Raw genomic sequence first — 17535 nt, forward strand, 5'->3', positions numbered from 1 at the left:
GAGACAGCATCTCAGATGGCCCCGAGAAACTGCTCCAAGAGGCAGGGAGGGAAGGTCAGTGTGCATGTGATTTTGGTGAAGAGGGAGTACATGCAATCAAGCACATATTTTTCCAGAAGGTTTCTGCTGGTCTCATGAGGCTTTTATTAGTCATAAGGAATGGTCATCACCATGAAGGATTTCAGTGCTTTTCTAGATGCAAGGAGATGCAAGAACTAAGCTCATAAAATCTCCTGAAATTATCTAACCATCTGCAGTCTGTTCTGCCAGTTTTTCCAGAGCACAGAGTACCTCATTCCTAGTCTCCATCCTGAACACCTTTCAGAGGCTGTTGAAGGTCAGCGGCTGTAGCAGCACATGATTTAATTCTTGTAGCCGTGGATGTGTATGTGTGTGCTTAGACACTCAGTTGTGTCCGACTCTTTGTGACCCCATGAACTGTAGCCCACCAGGCTCTTCTGTCCTTGGGATTCTCCAGGCAAGAATACTGAAGTGAGTTGCCATTTCCTCCTCTAGGGCATCTTCCTGACCCAGAGGTTGAACTCGTGTTTCCTGTGTCTCTGGCACAGCAGGCAGACTCTTTACCCACCGAGCCATCTGGGAAGCCCTGTAGCGGTAGATGGTGTGTGCCAGTTTGTAGGTGACAGACCTTGAAGTATTTTCTCAGTTTTTCTAAATAATTTCCCACAGAGTCACTTTAATGGAACCTCCCCAAGTAAAACAAATAGTCCTTTAGAAATTGTGAGTGAATTAACAGAAAGGGAGGAGTAAGAGAAATCTCAATAGCAATTATTTACAGCCAGTGCTGAGGAGAAGTGAGACCTCCTGACGGTTGAGTGGCTTCCTCTGCGAGGCTCCAGATGAATTGTTTTGGAAGCATCTTTCTCCCCTAAACGTGGTGTGCCCTCACAGTCCAACTAAGGCCAGAATTGCTCCTTCAGTTACCCAGCCTTTCTAATTTCTTTCAACCCCCAGAGAAGCAACCTGACGAGCACAGTTGGACACAGCAGATGGGAAAGGGGAAGGCCAGGACTGGTTTGCACAGATCTGTGTAAATAGTTGTGAAAGCATCTTCCTTCCCATTGGCTCACTTGTGCATATTATGCAATCATCGAAATAATTGCCTTAAAACTTGGAAAAAAATGTATTCTGAACAGCAGTCTATGCATTTCCTCTCCATAACTAAAACAATGGTTTGTATGGATCTGTAAGTAATGGAGTTCCATAGTTCTGTAAATTCAGAAAGACTCACCGTAAGAAGTTCTGCCCATTTTAAATGGATCTGCCTTACTCACTGTTCACGTTTTTATGAAGAGGCTTCCTCAGCGGATATCTCTGTGGTTTCCCCCAAAGTAGAAATGGCCATTTTGTGACTAGGTTGCCATGTGATCACACTAAAAACATATACGGCTCCCCTGGTGGCTCAGCTGGTAAAGAATCCGCCTGCAATGCAGGAGACTCTGATTTGATTTCTGGGTCAGGAAGATCCTCTGGAGAGGGATAGGCTACCCACTCCAGAATTCTTGGGCTTCTCTTGTGGCTCAGCTGGTAAAGAATCCACCTGCAATGTGGGAGACCTGGGTTCAGTCCCTAGGTTGGGAAGATCCCTGGAGAAGGGAACGGTTACCCACTCCAGTACGGGCCTGGAGAATTCTGCGGACTGTATAGTCCATGATGTCACAAGGAGTCGGACACGGCTGAGTGACTTTCACTAAAGGAAGCATGCTTTGGGTGAGAACATTATTAGAAAAGAGACAGAGAGAAGGAGATGGCATGTTTTTAAAATATGATCAGGTATATTTTATCAATGACAATTTTTGACCTCGGAACTTCTGGAGCACCACCAGGGGATCAAAACTGCGAAACAACATATCAAAACTGCGATACATTTGTTTTTAAGTTTCAGTGACTTGGAATTCCATTGTGAACTCTCAGGAGGAGTTGCTTTCAGTCTATATGCAATTAGTCAACATACCTTTCCTTTTTTGCTCCACACATCACCTTTGTAAAACAAAACCCTAACTTTTAAATTAATTCTGTTAGAGTGACTTGATTGACAATCGGTGTTAGTTTCTGCTGCACGGCAAAGTGAATCCGTTACACAGAGACACGCATCCACTGGTTCAGACTCTTCTCCCACACAGGCCATCACAGAGCTGAGCGGGCTTCCCCGTTAGTCAGCAGGTTCTGTTAGGCACCTGTTTTGTATATAGTAGTCTGTATGCGGAGAAGGCGATGGCACCCACTCCAGTCCTCTCGCCTGGAAAACCCCATGGACGGAGGAGGCTGGTGGGCTGCAGTCCATGGGGTCGCTGAGAGTCAGACACGACTGAGCGACTTCACTTTCACTTTTCACTTTCATGCATGGGAGAAGGAAATGGCAACCCACTCCAGTGTTCTTGCCTGGAGAATCCCAGGGACGGGGGAGCCTGGTGGGCTGCTGTCTATGGGGTCGCACAGAGTCAGACACGACTGAGTGACTTAGCAGCAGCAGCAGCAGCATGTGTATGTCAATCCCAGCCTTCCAGCTTTTGTCTCCTACCTCAGTCTTCTGGTTACCATACATTTGCTTCCTGTGCCTCTACTTCTGTTTTGTAAATGAATTCATTTGTACCATTTTCTAGATTCCACGTATAAACTATGTCACAGGATACTCATGTTTGTCTGACTTACTCCTCTCGGTATTGCAATCCCAGGTGAATCCGTGCTGTGCAGATGGCACTAACCCGTTCATTTTAACGGCCGAGTGACATTCCACTGTATGCACGCTCCACGTTGTATCCATTCTGTTGTGCATCCATTCTTTGTCCCTCTGTTGATGGACATTTGCCTTGCCTCCGTGTCTTGGCTATTGTGAACAGTGCTGTGGTGAGCATTGGAGTGCGTGTATCTTCTGGAATCACGGTTTTCTCTGGATGTATGCCAAGGAGTGGGATTATATGGTGACTCTATTGTTAGATTTTTAAGGACCCTCCATACTGTTCTCCATAATGGCTGCACCAGTTTACATCCCCTTCAACAGTGTAGGAGGAAAACCCTGACTTTAGAAGCTTGGCCTCATATCTCCTAACTGTGAGACTTTTTTCCTCACCTAGAAGTTATTGAAAGTGAAAGCAAAAGTCTCTCAGTCATGTCCAACTCTTTGCGACCCCATGGACTATACAGTCTATGGAATTCTCTAGGCCAGAACACTGGGGTGGGTAGCCTTTCCCTTCTCCAGGGGCTCTTCCCAACCCAGGGACTGAACCCAGGTCTTCCGCATTGCGGGCAATTTCTTTGCCAGCTGAGCCACAGGAGAGGCCTAAGAACACTGGAGTGGGTAGCCTCTCCCTTCTCCAGGGGATCTTCCCAACCCAAGAGTCTAACCGGAGTCTCCTGCATTGCAAGCAGATTCTTTACCAACTGAGCTATGAGGGAAGCCCTGTTATTGAGTATTTGCTAAAAGTGTGAATGCTGTGATGAATGATATTCATCTTGCTTGAGTTTCAAAGATTTATTTCATTAAAAATATGAACTCCAAACAAGTGTGTGCATTTGGTCACGTAGAAGCTGCCTATGATCCCAGTACTGTGCTCCTTCCTATACGGTGGTGGTTTAATCCCTAAGTTGTCTCCGACCCACGCAACCCCATGGACTGTAGCCTGCCTGGCTCCTCTGTCCATGGGATTTTCCAGGCAAGACTGATGGAGTGGGTTGCCGTTTCCTTCTCCAGGGGATCTTCCCAACCCAGGGACTGAACCCCATTCTCCTGCATTTCAGGCGGATGTTTTATTGACTGAGCTTCCACGACTTGCTAGATAGGCCTGTTCTTATTTTCTGTAGCTGAGTGAGACTATCTGAGGTACCTACCATAGTTCAAATCTACAAAGTACCTCATTTCAGTTTGCAGTTCTAACACCGTCTTCAGCTTCTCAGTGTGTAATTGGCAGTGGGCTTCCTAGGTAGCAAACCAGGCATTTCCTATTAACTTTAAAAGTGCCACTGAGAGTTGTGATGCAAAAATTCTCACTTCAAATTGAGCACCTTTGTTCACCGACCTGGTTTGGAACCGGAGTACCCAGCATGTATCCTGAAAGTCTTCTGAAACCAGCTATTGTGTTTCCTTACAATTGCATAGTAGCTGGTTTTACAGGCTAACCAGGAGCCATTGTACCCTAATCAGGAGCTGGTCACTGGGGGGCCTGGAATCTCAGCTCCACATAATGAGTTTAAGCTGTGTAAAGTCTTCTAGCATTGATTAGCCTGCCGAACTCCCAAATCATCGATTTGATGCATACCTCCTTACACCTGAAATCTTTAAAGACGTGTGTCATTGCTGAGAGATTTCTAGTTAGTTTTCTTCACACAATTGTGTGTATTTCCTTTCTTTTTCATTCTAGGATAATATGAACTACATACCAAAAGAATCCTTTTTACGTAAGTGTTAAGGGATATCTTTTGTTTTTAATTCCAAAGGTAATTCACATATTTGAATTCAAAGAAGTTAAAATTGTGCTCAACTTAATTTGTACACACTTCAGTATCTTACTGACTATATTCATACTTGTGGGCAATTTGAAAGTGCCTCATTTTACTTAAGTGAAGCAGATAAAGAGATTGAGAGAGAAAAGAATAGAATGTCAAGCTATTACTTCTTATAAAGTGTTCAATCCAGTACCGTACAAAGAACAGTGTATTTTTGTACATGGGATGACAGCTCTTCTATTAATACAGGAGAGCAAGTCGGAGGTGTTCGTGTTTAAGTCTAGCAGCCTCCTTATTAAGAAGTCTTTATATATATACATTAGTGTTTAAGTTGGACAGACCCATCTGTTCAATGTTTAACTCTGCATCGTCTAGATAATAATGCCCTATTTCTTATTACCTCAATTAAAAGAAAATGTTCTTCATAACCAATGTATCAATAATAATATATTACCACTTATTAACAGGAATTAGCTTTATGCCAGTTCAGTTCAGTTCAGTCGCTCAGTCGTGTCCGACTCTTTGCGACCCCATGAATCACAGCACACCAGGCCTCCCTGTCCATCACCAACTCCGGGAGTTCACTCAGACTCACGTCCATCGAGTCAGTGATGCCATCCAGCCACCTCATCCTCTGTCGTCCCCTTCTCCTCCTGCCCCAATCCCTCCCAGCTTTAGAGACTTTTCCAATGAGTCAACTCTGCATGACCTGGCCAAAGTACTGGAGTTTCAGCTTTAGCATCATTCCTTCCAAAAAAATCTCAGGGCTGATCTCCTTCAGAATGGACTGGTTGGATCTCCTTGCAGTCCAAGGGACTCTCAAGAGTCTTCTCCAACACCACAGTTCAAAAGCATCAATTCTTCAGTGCTCAGCTTTCTTCACAGTCCAACTCTCACATCTATACATGACCACTGGAAAAACCATAGCCTTGACTAGACAGACCTTTGTTGGCAAAGTAATGTCTCTGCTTTTCAATATGCTATCTAGGTTGGTCATAATTTTCCTTCCAAGGAGTAAATGTCTTTTAATTTCATGGCTGCAGTCACCATCTGCAGTGATTTTGGAGCCCAAAAAAATAAAGTCTGACACTGTTTCCACTGTTTACCCATCTATTTCCCATGAAGTGATGGGACCAGATGCCATGATCTTCGTTTTCTGAATGTTGAGTTTTAAGCCAACTTTTTCACTCTCCTCTTTCACCTTCATCAAGAGGCTTTTTAGTTCCTCTTCACTTTCTGCCATAAGGGTGGTGTCATCTTCATATCTGAGGTTATTGATATTTCTCCCAGCAATCTTAATTCCAGCTTGTGCTTCTTCCAGCCCAGCATTTCTCATGATGTACTCTGCATAGAAGTTAAATAAGCAGGGTGACAGTATGCAGCCTTGACGTACTCCTTTTCCTATTTGGAACCAGTCTCTTTTTCCATGTCCAGTTCTACTTACCAAATGCACCAATAGGTAAGGATTCTTTGTGGATCATTAAATTGCAGTGATAAGATATGTACACATCCCGTGCTTGGTCACTCAATCATGTTTGATTCTTTGTGATCCCATAGACTGTAGCCCGCCAGGCTCCTCTGTCCATGGGATAACCCAGGCAAGAGTACTGGAGTGGGTTGCCATTCCCTTCTCTTAGGGGATCTTCCCAACCCAGGGACTCACCCTCAGATCTGGCATCTCCTGAGTTGCAGGCAGATTCTTTACCACTTCACCACTGGGAAGCCCAGCAGGTTTCCTGGAGACAGAAGAAAGGGGCCCCCTCTGGAAGAACGCTGGACGTGATGGCCAGAAGGAAGCAGAAGTGAACAGGAGAGATGCAGGGAGAGTCTCAGTGAGGGAACTTGGAGAGCACCACTGTGATCATGAAGGGAACGGACAAGGAGGGCCACTCTACAGAGACCTCACTGCAGTTCATCACTGCGTTGCCTCTAAGGATCTTGAACGATACGGACAAACAGATCAGAATTATTTTTTAGTTGCTTTTGATTGCTGTACTACATCTCTCTTCAAGGCGATACTATGTCAGATGCGGCCAGCTGGGCCTCCAAGGCTTGTTAACTTTACACATTCTCAAAACAGCTTTAGTTTTCATCATCCTTTTTGAGAGGAAGAATGAGGTACAAAATTCCTTTCTGTTAAGCCACTGAAATCTAGTCCGTTATTTGTTACCTCAGCTTTGCCTGTTGTATCTCCTGCTTCCCGGGGATGTGTAGCTAATAAGTGACAAGACTGTGGTGATTCCAGCTCTTGACTGCTTTGCTGTAGGACCCCCTAAATGGGTCCCGTTCCCCACATACAGACCTTTCACCGTAATTTATATCAGTGAAGAGTTTTTGTGGTGCTTCCTACACCGCAGGTTCAGGCAACGATTCCCTAGTCTAGCCACCAGTAAGGGGCTGGATTCCTTGACTTGGGCATCCTGCACCAGAAGTGATAGTGGTTACAGGGGAAGAGACTACTCCTCCGAGTTTTAATAGTCTGTCTTGACCTCAAGGTTCCCGGTGAAATTAGGAAATGTCAAAATTACTAGTCTTTTCATTAAAATCTCATTTCTATTCCAAAGTTAGATAAAAAGCAAAGAAAACATAACAGAAACTGCATTACCCACTTGAGTTTCAGACCAGCCTCAAATATCTCTTTAGATTAGATGGTGGTGAGCACTCAGATGAGCTGAGCTGAAAATGAGCACTCCCACATCCAAAGCCTCCTCCTTCTCTGGAGGTTTCTAGTTCCTGGTATCTGCCACCCGCCGGTGCTGCTCACTGCTTGTGGCACCTCCACTCAGCCTGCCAGAGAAAGCAGCAGGTCAAAAATGAGACCTGTTGGTTTGACAGTTATTCATGGCTTTGTCAGAGTGGACTTCTTAACTATGTGAACTATAGGGCTGTTTGTGAGTATCCTTCATTCGTCTTTTATTTATCCCAATCACCAGTGCTGGTTAGCATTGCTCTTCAGTAAAGGAGACAAATGCTGTGGTAACCCCCTTTTCTGAATGGGGGAGTATGCTCCTTCCATCTACCCTGTGACTTGATCAGTGTGGCGTTAGTAACAAACAATATCACGAGTCAGTTGAAGAGAGGGCCTTGTAATTCACATCTCATTTCCTCATTAAGCAGTTAGCTGCTTTGGGGCTTATGAGAGCCCGTAGTTGAGACGACATTTGCAGGCCACACAGGGGCCTATCCATCCTACGTGCAGAGCAGGCAGACGATGGGATGGATGTCCTGCCTCCCTTGGGCTGCCCTTCGGAGCGCTGGGTCTGGGTGCTGGGCTCACCAGCAGATGCTTCCTTCTTGTCCCGTTGTGGTCAGTCTCTCCGTGGCACACCCCCTTGAGAAGCGCTGGAGGGAAGGGAGACGTCACTGATAATGCCTCATCCCGCGTGTCCCTCCTGGTGGTGCCCTGTAGCCCCTGCGAAAGGCAGGGCCCCACACCTCACCGTCACAGCTCCATTGTCAGAGCAAAACAGGATTTTAGTGGATGGGGGAGAGACGAAAGAAATCAAAGCACTCCCTTCCCAACCACAAGAATTCATAAAAATCCTAACATGAGGAAGATTTGCTATTAGAAAATTTTAGAACTTAAAACGTGAGTTGAATGGCCAAGATCAGGTATGAACCTATGAAAGCCCTTATTAAAGTGTCTTCATTCAATAAAAGAGGCAGCATTAAGGGATGCAAAGGTGCGTGCCACATCTAAAATTACTATTAATTGTAGTATATTTGATTTCCGTTTGCATTTCAATCTCAATAGTAGAACTTGGGGCCTTTTTAACACAGTTTTAAAAATTGTGAATTTGTTTGCCTTTTTTTGTAGACAATCTTCTGAAGACTAAGAGGCCGTTTTTCCCCTTCCGGTCCTCCATGACAGTGAGCAGTATTTTTGCAGCGTAGCATTGCAGGCTCCCAGCTCCCGCTGGACTCACAGATTACTCTGTGACTTACACTGTGCGCTTCCAGATTACTCACAGAGTAATTTAGGTGGATAGGACTGGGGAAAAAAGAGAAGAATCTTTGAAAACCTGTCTACCAAAGCTGAGAAAGTTTCTTACACAGTCTTCAAGGTTATGAAGCCTTACTTCTTTTTTAAATTTACTTTTCTTGGAGTATAGTTGTTTCACGGTGTTGTTAGCTTCAGTGTACAGAAAAGTGAATCAGTTATACATAAACACGTATTGACTCTTTTTTCAGTTCCTTTTCGCCTATCAGTTCAGTTTGGTTCAGTTCAGTCGCTCGGTCGTGTCCGACTCTTTGCGACCCCATGAATCGCAGCATGCCAGGCCTCCCTGTCCATCACCAGCTCCCGGAGTTTACTCAGACCCATCGAGGCGGTGACGCCATCCAGCCATCTCCTCCTCAGTCCCAATCTCACTTATATGCGGAATCAAGAAAGGGGGCACGGACGAACCTTCCTTCTGTCTGAAGCCTCGCGGGAGGCCGGGGCTCCGTCCTCTGCTCTCACTGCGCGTCCTCCACCCTCCACCGTCCCTTCGGCTGGACTGAAGGGCACAGCCCAAGGACGGGAGCCTTCCTGAGCTCGCTCACAACTTTACTGCCACAGCTCTGTTTCCTTGTCTTGAATCTGACTTACTTCCCTTTTGTCTTCCCAACCTCCATCACCTTGGTCTTTCCCCCCCCCTAATTACCCCCACTAGAGAGCACCAACAGTTCTCATTGTCTAAAAGGTATAAAAACTCATGTGGGAGTGACTCAAAATTGGATAGCTGCCTTCATCAAAACTTTCAAAACTGTTGTGTCTTTTAGTTCAGAACAAGAAAATGGGATCAATAAACATTTTTCATCCCAAGGTCATAGCTGTGTTTCTCTCCTCCACCCCCACTGGAGAAAGAACGCCTAGAATTCAACCAGTTTCCTAAAAGATCTGTGACTCCAAGGGTTAACAAAACACTTGGATAATTCAGCATCATGAGTTTTGGGGGACTCTACTTTGTGACAACCATCAAACCAGATTAAATTCTGAGGTTCGTCAGACACTTGGTCTTTCAGCCCGAGAAACAGCGTTAACTGCTGGAGCAGGTACCTGAGAAAACTCCTGGTTCTGCGGAAGGTCACTAAGAATCAGGAGGCGTGGCTTCTGGTGGGAAGGTTCCACCACTGACTGGTCACTAAGAATCAGGAGGCATGGCTTCTGGTGGGAAGGTTCCACTGCTGACTGGTCACTAAGAATCAGGAGGCGTGGCTTCTGGTGGGAAGGTTCCACCGCTGACTGGTCACTAAGAACCAGGAGGCGTGGCTTCTGGTGGGAAGTTCCACCGCTGACTGGTCACTAAGAATCAGGAGGCGTGGCTTCTGGTGGGAAGGTTCCACCGCTGACTGGTCACTAAGAATCAGGAGGCGTGGCTTCTGGTGGGAAGGTTCCACCGCTGACTCGCTGCATGAACTGGGCAAGTGTTTTCATGTTTCTGGACCTCTGTCTCCTCATCTCTAATTAGGGAGTTGGACTAACTCGTTAGTTTGAAACCTGACCTGGAGATCTGGGCCCCACACCCACCCACCACTGATAGAAAGAGACTGATTGGAGTCTCTGTAACCTGGTTTTTTTAAGGAACCCTCCTCAAAGCATCCTATCGTCTGACACGTGTATAAACCATTATAGCTGAGACTCTGTAGGGCCACTTCTAGCTTTAAAACACTGCACGGTAGTCGCTCAGTCGTGTCTAACTCCTTGCAACCCTATGGACTACAGCCTGCTAGGCTCCTTTGTCCATGGAATTCACCAGGCAAGAATACTGGAGTGGTTGTCATTTCCTTCTCCAAGTTAAAATACTGAGTTTCCATTAAACTAGTATTCTCTACACTAATGGTAATCTGAATTAGCATGAAGTATTGATATTAGTCAGGATTTCTCTGATAGTTCAGTTAGTAAAGAATCTGCCTGCCATGCAGGAGACCCGGGTTTGATTCCTGAGTTGGGAAGACCACTGGAGAAGGGATAGGCTACCCGCTCCAGTATTCCTGGGCTTCCCTTGTGGCTCAACTGGTAAAGAAGCTGGCTGCAACACAGGAGACCTGGGTTCGATCCCTGGGTTGGGAAGATCCCATGGAGAAGGGAAAGGCTACCCACTCCAGTATTCTGGCCTGGAGAATCCCATGGGCTGTATAGTGCACGGCATCCCAAAGAATCGAACATGACTGAGCGACTTTCACTTTTATTGATATTAGTCAACAGAATGAATATATCAGAGCATTCTTTTTAAAATACATGTGATTAATAATATATGTGAATGAAATGATTTATTCAGAGAGCCTAGCACAGTAGTGCTGGCTATATAACGAACACTGACCTCACAGGATTTGCAGTGAACATAGGTGTGATGTGGCTGAGCAGCATTTGCCAGAGTGCTGATGCCAGTGAATACTCGAGGAATTGATAGCTGGCAGGATGGTAATAGGGCTTCCCAGGTGGCGCTAGTGGTAAAGAGCCTGCCTGCCAGTGCAGGAGACATAAGAGACGTGTGTTTGATCCCTGGGTTAGGAAGATCCCTTGGAAAAGGAAGTCGAAACCCACTCCAGTATTCTTCCCTGGAGAATCCTATGGACACAGGAGCCTGGCAGGCTGTAGGGTCTATAGGGTCGCAAAGAGTCAGACACGACTGAAGCAACTTAGCACGCATGCACACACAGGATGATAATAACAGTGACATTGGTTATAAGATCTCACTACTCAAAGTGTGTCCCAGGGGCGAGCAACATCAATATTATCTGGGCACTCATCGGAATGCAAAGTCTCAGGCTCCACCCCAGACCTCCTGAGGCAGAACCTGCATTTAAACAAGATCTCTAGGTGATCTGTGTGCACACAGAAGTCCAAGAAGCACTGATAGAGAAAAAGTCTTGGGGTTCAGCAATTCCAGGGAACCATACTAGTAGTAAACCATGGGGGTTGGGAGTCACACTCAAATCAGAAGATGCTAAGGCCGGTGCCTTTCTCTTATTCCTTAGAGAGTGTCTCTGACCTGGAGATGTTGGACTTCCTGAATCCACCTAGCATGCTCTTTCTCTCATCCAAACTGTACTGAAAAGCTTTTCTAAAAACACAGTATTATGTCTACCATAGTAGCAACAGCACTGTAATTTTGCTTTATTTTTCACATTTTTAATTATTCAGCTGTTTTATTTGTCACTGCTTAGGGAATTTTTGCAAAACTTATGTCTACAATGCTACTGATTAATGCATATTTAGGCAACTAAACAGATGTAGAATGGGTTGACTGCTTTGATAAAATTAAACATTGATGAAACATATATTTGCAAAGCAATAATGATGCTGACATGTGTGTAAATAATAACAGATCTAGCTCCCTAATCATCTACAAAACACAGTGAGGGAGGTGGCGGAATTAGCAAATACGTCTCACTTACTGGGCAGATCACTTCCGAGTGCGTGTTTTTTTCATGTGAATACAGTTATGTTAATTCATAGCATCTATTACCACTTTAAAATGAGAGAAGTATATCTAAGCAAAAAACAATGAGACCCGAAGCATATTTCCAAAATATATTATAATTTGCAGAGCTTCTTTGTACTTCATGCAAGGTGCCTGTTTTCTAATGTATTCCTCCACAGTAATGTAGTTTGATTTTATGCAAGACGTGTTTTGAGCTTAACTGAATCTATGTTTCACATTTGTGTTTCCCATTTTAACATCTCTGAAATTGGGATCTGTCATAATTGATGGCATGTCACAATTCAATCGACAGCATTTTTAAAAATTTTTTACAATCAATTGGATCTTAAAGTCAATTAAATTGAAAATTAGAATCTGTAGTGATCCTAATCCTAGTCCACATGCTAAGTCACTTCAGTCGTGTCTGACTCTGCGACCCTAGGGACTGTAGCCTGCCAGGCTCCTCTGTCCATGGGATTCTCCAGGCAAGAATCCTGGAGTGGACTGCCATTTCCTTCTCCAATCCTAGTCCACAGAGTACAATAAAGGGAACATAAAGAATCAGCCACCTGTATTTAAGTAAGAAGGGCAAGTGAATAAAGAGATAGAAATGACATTAAGTAAGAAACGGTTCCACGGATTTCTGTTTTCACAAGAACCAGAGAGCAGAATCATAGAAGACAAGATAATTTAGCAAAAGGGCAAGGAAGAGGAATAAGGGAGATGGAGAACGACAGGAGAGCAAATAAAGCACCCAGCTGGGAAACGCAGCCACTGAGCGCATCGCTTTGACTGCGGTTTCCGTAAGTGGTGTGCCCTACGCCAGCCAGGAAATTTGCTGCTCCCTGTTCCGGACTCAGGAGACGCTCCCAGCACCTTTCAGGGGGTGTTTTCTCTCTGCTGGGCCACACGGGTGGGCCAATCACCCCATCACCTCTGAAGTGCCATTTTTTTCCCTGCCTGTGTGTTTTACCCAGGCCCACACCACCCGTGTTACCATCCAGGGTTCCTGGCTTCCTTTATCAATAGAAATTGATAAAAGGCCAGACAAGAAATTCAGGCAAGTCTTCATCGGGGCCCCTGCTGCACAGAGAGAACCAAGAATGGACCACAGGTCCCCTCGCTTGCTCAGTCCCCACGGTGGGGGCAAGCTGGTCCTTATGTGGGGCAAGGACTGTGCCCAGGGCTTGAGCCAGAGGCAGCCCAGGTGATCCGCCCACGCTGTAGGTGGTGCTGAGTGCAGGGCGCAGGCCCAGGACCCTGCTTTCTCTCTGACCCCGGCTTTTGCTCCTGGCTCTTCAGAAGTGGCAGTTGGTTGTTTTGTTTTGTTTTGTTTTGTTTTGTTTTTTGGCCTTTTTTATCTTGCTGTCCACACTTAGCCCCAACCGCGCATTGATTTTTGGTCCCTTGTAGTTCCTTCTATTCCGTTGCCTGAGGAGGGTGCGTCCGATGCAAACACAGCCGCAGAGGGTCCCAGGGCGCGGGCTGGCCTCCCGGGTGTGAGTGATGGTTACAACTTCTGTCTGTTTCTTCTTTCAGGTGATATCAAGATTATCAAACAAATCGACAGTCTCACAGGTATGGCTTTTTGCCAAAGAGCAAAATATTTATCTAAAATTTGTGGGATTTCCAACAAATCTGTTTCCCCCTTGAAGATTTTACGTATTCACCTTTGACTTCCCCTAAAACACTTCCCAGTGAGAGATGTGGTAATTGACTTCCCTGCGTCTGGGAACAGGAAGGTGGAAACTCATAAATCTTTTTAAGGCCTTATTGGTATTGTTAAAAAGCAGTTTGTCAGCAAAACCTGCCCGAAATATCAAAGTCCTGAAGTGTTCATCTTAGTAGAATTGAGCTTGTAGGTCAGTCTCAACTTTTCAGAACCTTCCAATTTCATGGAAAACTTCCCCCCAAACAGTGGCTTGTCAGATTTATAACCTAGACTTTTATTGCCAATCATCCTGTGCCAGGAGCCCTGTGCTGCTGCTGCTGCTAAGTTGCTTCAGTCGTGTCCGACTCTGTGCGACCCCATGGAGGGCAGCCCGCCAGGCTCCCCCGTCCCTGGGATTCTCTAGGCAAGAGCGCTGGAGTGGGTGCCATCGCCTTCTCCCTGTAAATGGCTCCTTTTCTTGCCTTGTTCTCTTCGTGAAACAGAGCCCCCCAACTTCACACCCACACTCAGAGACACACAAATAAATCCAGCTGCGGAACACGTTACAGAGATGTTGGCACCGGACTGAAGATGGTTGGAGGAGGGGAGCAAACTGAGCTACTATTGAGGAACATTTTAAAACTCTTAAAGCATCTCAGTGCCATCAGCCACGTTTCTCTCTGGCACTAACTGTCTTTCCTCTCCCTTCTCTACAAAATCCCTCCCCAGGAACTAGGAAAACTGTCCTCCATGTAAACTCTCCTCAACAGGCATCCTTTCCTCATTACTGTACCTCTTTTCTGCCAGCCCTTTCCATATTCTCTTTCTTGTCAAGAGAAATTTAGCCTTCTTTTGGATTTTCCAATTTGAATTCTTCACCACTCCACAGCACTCTAAAAATGAACATCCCTTCCAAGAATAGACCACCCTTAACTTTCAAAAAAAAAATTCTGTATTTTCTGTTCATTTGCAGTATCAAAGCCACTAGAATAACGGGGGTTTTAACAAAATACATATTTGTCTGTCTCTCATGGATTAGGACAGAGGTGGGCAATATGACAGTGTCAATCAGGTCTAGAGATTTCCTTCTTGCTGCATGATCCTTCACGCACGCCTTCCTTCTTTAAGATCTCCTCATTCTCTCAGATGGCTGCTGGAGAGCCATTCCTTTCATCAGTGTTCCAGACTAGAAACTCAATAAATGTAAAAGAGCAAGATGGGGGCTCCCCTTCTTCTAGGAGCCTTCCTAAAAAGTCCTTATAACTGGTCCACTTAAACACTATCATCCCAGAATTTGGCCTCATGCCTAAACCACGTGGAAAGGGAATGTGGAAAAAGTGATCTTTGGGCAAGGTGCATCGCTAAGAGTTATTTAAGAAATAAGGCTAGATTATGTAAAACATCCCAATACTATCTGTAGGACCTGCCCAAATGTAAATATTTTTTCCATTTTCTTCATGATCATCCTCATCATCACAAGGGCAAGCATTTAATTAAGCACATTCACTGGAGAAGGAAGTGGCACCCCACTCCAGTACTCTTGCCTGGAAAATCCCACGGACAGAGGAGCCTGGTGGGCTACAGTCCGTGGGGTCGCAAAGAGTCAGACACAACTCAGCGACTGAGCACAGCACAGCAAAATGCATTATCACTAAGGGTTTAACTTCCTCTTGCCAGTTTACAGATGAGGAAACCAAGGCTTTAAACAGTCACATTACTTGATCAAGGTTGTAGCTAGTAAGTAGGACTTTTAGGACTGTGTGACCAAAAATGTGTGCATTCAACTGCTAGACTTTATTCTGCTTTCCTTTTAGTCAAGACAGGTTTGACTGACTCATTCCTGAGTTTGAAGTGACTATCCCAGCAAAATGTCATGAGCTCACTTAGAGATTCCTTTGACTGTGGGAATTGCCCCATGGGAGCTTTCGTGAGAAAGATGAGAGGGAAATGAAGAAATGGGTCAAAGAGAAGGGAAAGAAAGATCTGTGGTTAAATTTTGTGGCCATGTACACACAGATGAACCCAGCAGCACGAGAGAGAGGGTGTTTCTATACGGATGGCCCAAGAAAGTAACTGGTACTCCTCCAGCGCAGAAGCCGCTTGTGGGGCTGGTGCTTAATAATTTAATAAATTTGGGTACTGTCTGCAGTGATGGTCCAGAAATTAATTCTTGCTATAAATTGTGTTGGCTGCCCCGATCACAAGAGGTAGGATCTAAACAACTGGTCCAGCGTGCCAAATCTCCATGACGAAATGGAAGTATGAAAGTTAAACAAACTTGTAGGAGTACATGCATCTTATAGGTTACTAGTCAGAAGATTCTTTTAGAGCCAAGGGAGCCTCCTTGAAACAAAAGCATAATTAAATTGCCAGTGCAAATGTAAACAGAAGTCTGATTAGAGAATACACTCATCGATTTTGATGTTTGCTCTGTCCTGTCTTTGGCTGGATGACCTCACTGTTCTTTTCCACAATACTAGTGTGCAAATGTTCCTCTGCAATTCCACATGGGTCCACCTTTTGTTAAAAGCACAGAATTTAAAATGCTGTGGGGGAAAAAACAAAATAAAGTCAAAACCATGACTATTGAATAAAGGGGCTTCCCTCATAGCTCAGATGCTAAAGAATCTGCCTGCAATGCGGTAGACTTGGGTTTGATCCCTGGGTCGGGAAGCTCCCCTGGAGAAGAAAATTGCAACCCACTCCAGTATTCTTGCCTGGAGAATTCCATGGCCAGAGGAGCCTGGCAGGCTACAGTCCATGGGGTCTCAAAGAGTTGGACAAGACTGAGCAACTAGGCATGTTGAATAAAGAACTGATGGCATTGCATTAATTAAAATATTTGCATCTTGTTGGAAAGATGAGTCTTTCCCTTTCTTCAAGAAATTTTAACCCATGAAATTAAAATACACAAAAAATCTTTCTAAGTGAACTGATCGTTTTGCTTATAAAAGCTGTGGCGTCCACTGAATGGGCCTGTCAGTCACTATAGATGCAAATTCACCTGGGATTCTCCAAGGCAAGAATATCGGAGTGGTTTGCCGTGTCCTTCTCCAGGGGATCTCCCCAATCCAGGGATCGAAACTGGGTCATCTCCTGCATTGCAAGCAGACTCTTTACCAGGTGAGTCACCAGAGAAGCCCATATATACATACATACACACACACATATATGTATAACTATTACAGTAAAATTCACACACCAGTGAACCGAGTGTTTATTAAGGTGAAGTAATAACCATGACAGCTCATGACATTTGAATAGTGCTCTTAGATGTTCACTGTTGATTTTATTTTTATTAGAAATTGTTGATAAGAAAGTATAAAAGACACTGAAGGGTAGGACAATCAACGGACCTTTTGGAGCAGGGAAGCCACGTCTGGGGTGGAACAGGAAACAGACTCTTCCGCTGCTCTGCCAAGGGCCACCAGCTTAGCCTTGCAGCCGGTCCGCCTGCCCCTTCATCATCACCTCCTCTGTCCTGGCCCACACTCTCCCTAGCCGCTTCTAAGCCTGTGAGGCTGAATGGCCCCAGGCAAGGACTCTACATAGGATTTGGCAAGACCAGCTCCTGCCTTTCCCAAGGCCCTTTACAGGGAGCAGATCACAGCATTTGCCATATTTCCCACCACCTGACTTGTGGGAACCAGGAGAACCGAGGAAACTTCTCATCTTCTTCCATCTATGATACAAAATAGGAATAAAGCTTTCTTCTCCATGATAGTATAATTTTGCTGGTTGATATCCACAGGAAGTTCCACTGAGGACCCTGTAGCTTTAAAATATCAAGGCCCAATTATGCTAAGTGGATTCAGTCAGACAGAAAAAAGACAAAAACTGTATGAGATAATTTATACCTGGAAGTATCTAAAAAATGCAGCAGACTAATGACTATACCCCAAAAGAAGCAGACTGACAGACACAGGAAACAAACTGGTGGTTACCAGTGTAGGGGGGAGGGCAAACTTCAGGGCGGGAGAGTTGGGGTGCAGACTATTGGGTATAAAATAA

At 45.1% G+C, this 17535-nt stretch overlaps 1 protein-coding gene across 1 annotated transcript in view; it reads left to right on the forward strand.

Moving 5' to 3' along the window:
* KCNH8 (potassium voltage-gated channel subfamily H member 8) overlaps positions 1–17535 on the forward strand; it is a 501290-nt gene that overhangs the window by 435246 nt on the left and 48509 nt on the right. The window contains exon 12 of the mRNA XM_027549713.1: positions 13413–13451. Coding sequence (XP_027405514.1) covers positions 13413–13451 — 39 coding nt within the window. The remainder of the gene's footprint in view (positions 1–13412; positions 13452–17535) is intronic.

Source organism: Bos indicus x Bos taurus, chromosome 1, assembly GCF_003369695.1.
Source record: "Bos indicus x Bos taurus breed Angus x Brahman F1 hybrid chromosome 1, Bos_hybrid_MaternalHap_v2.0, whole genome shotgun sequence".
Lineage (NCBI taxonomy): Eukaryota > Metazoa > Chordata > Mammalia > Artiodactyla > Bovidae > Bos > Bos indicus x Bos taurus.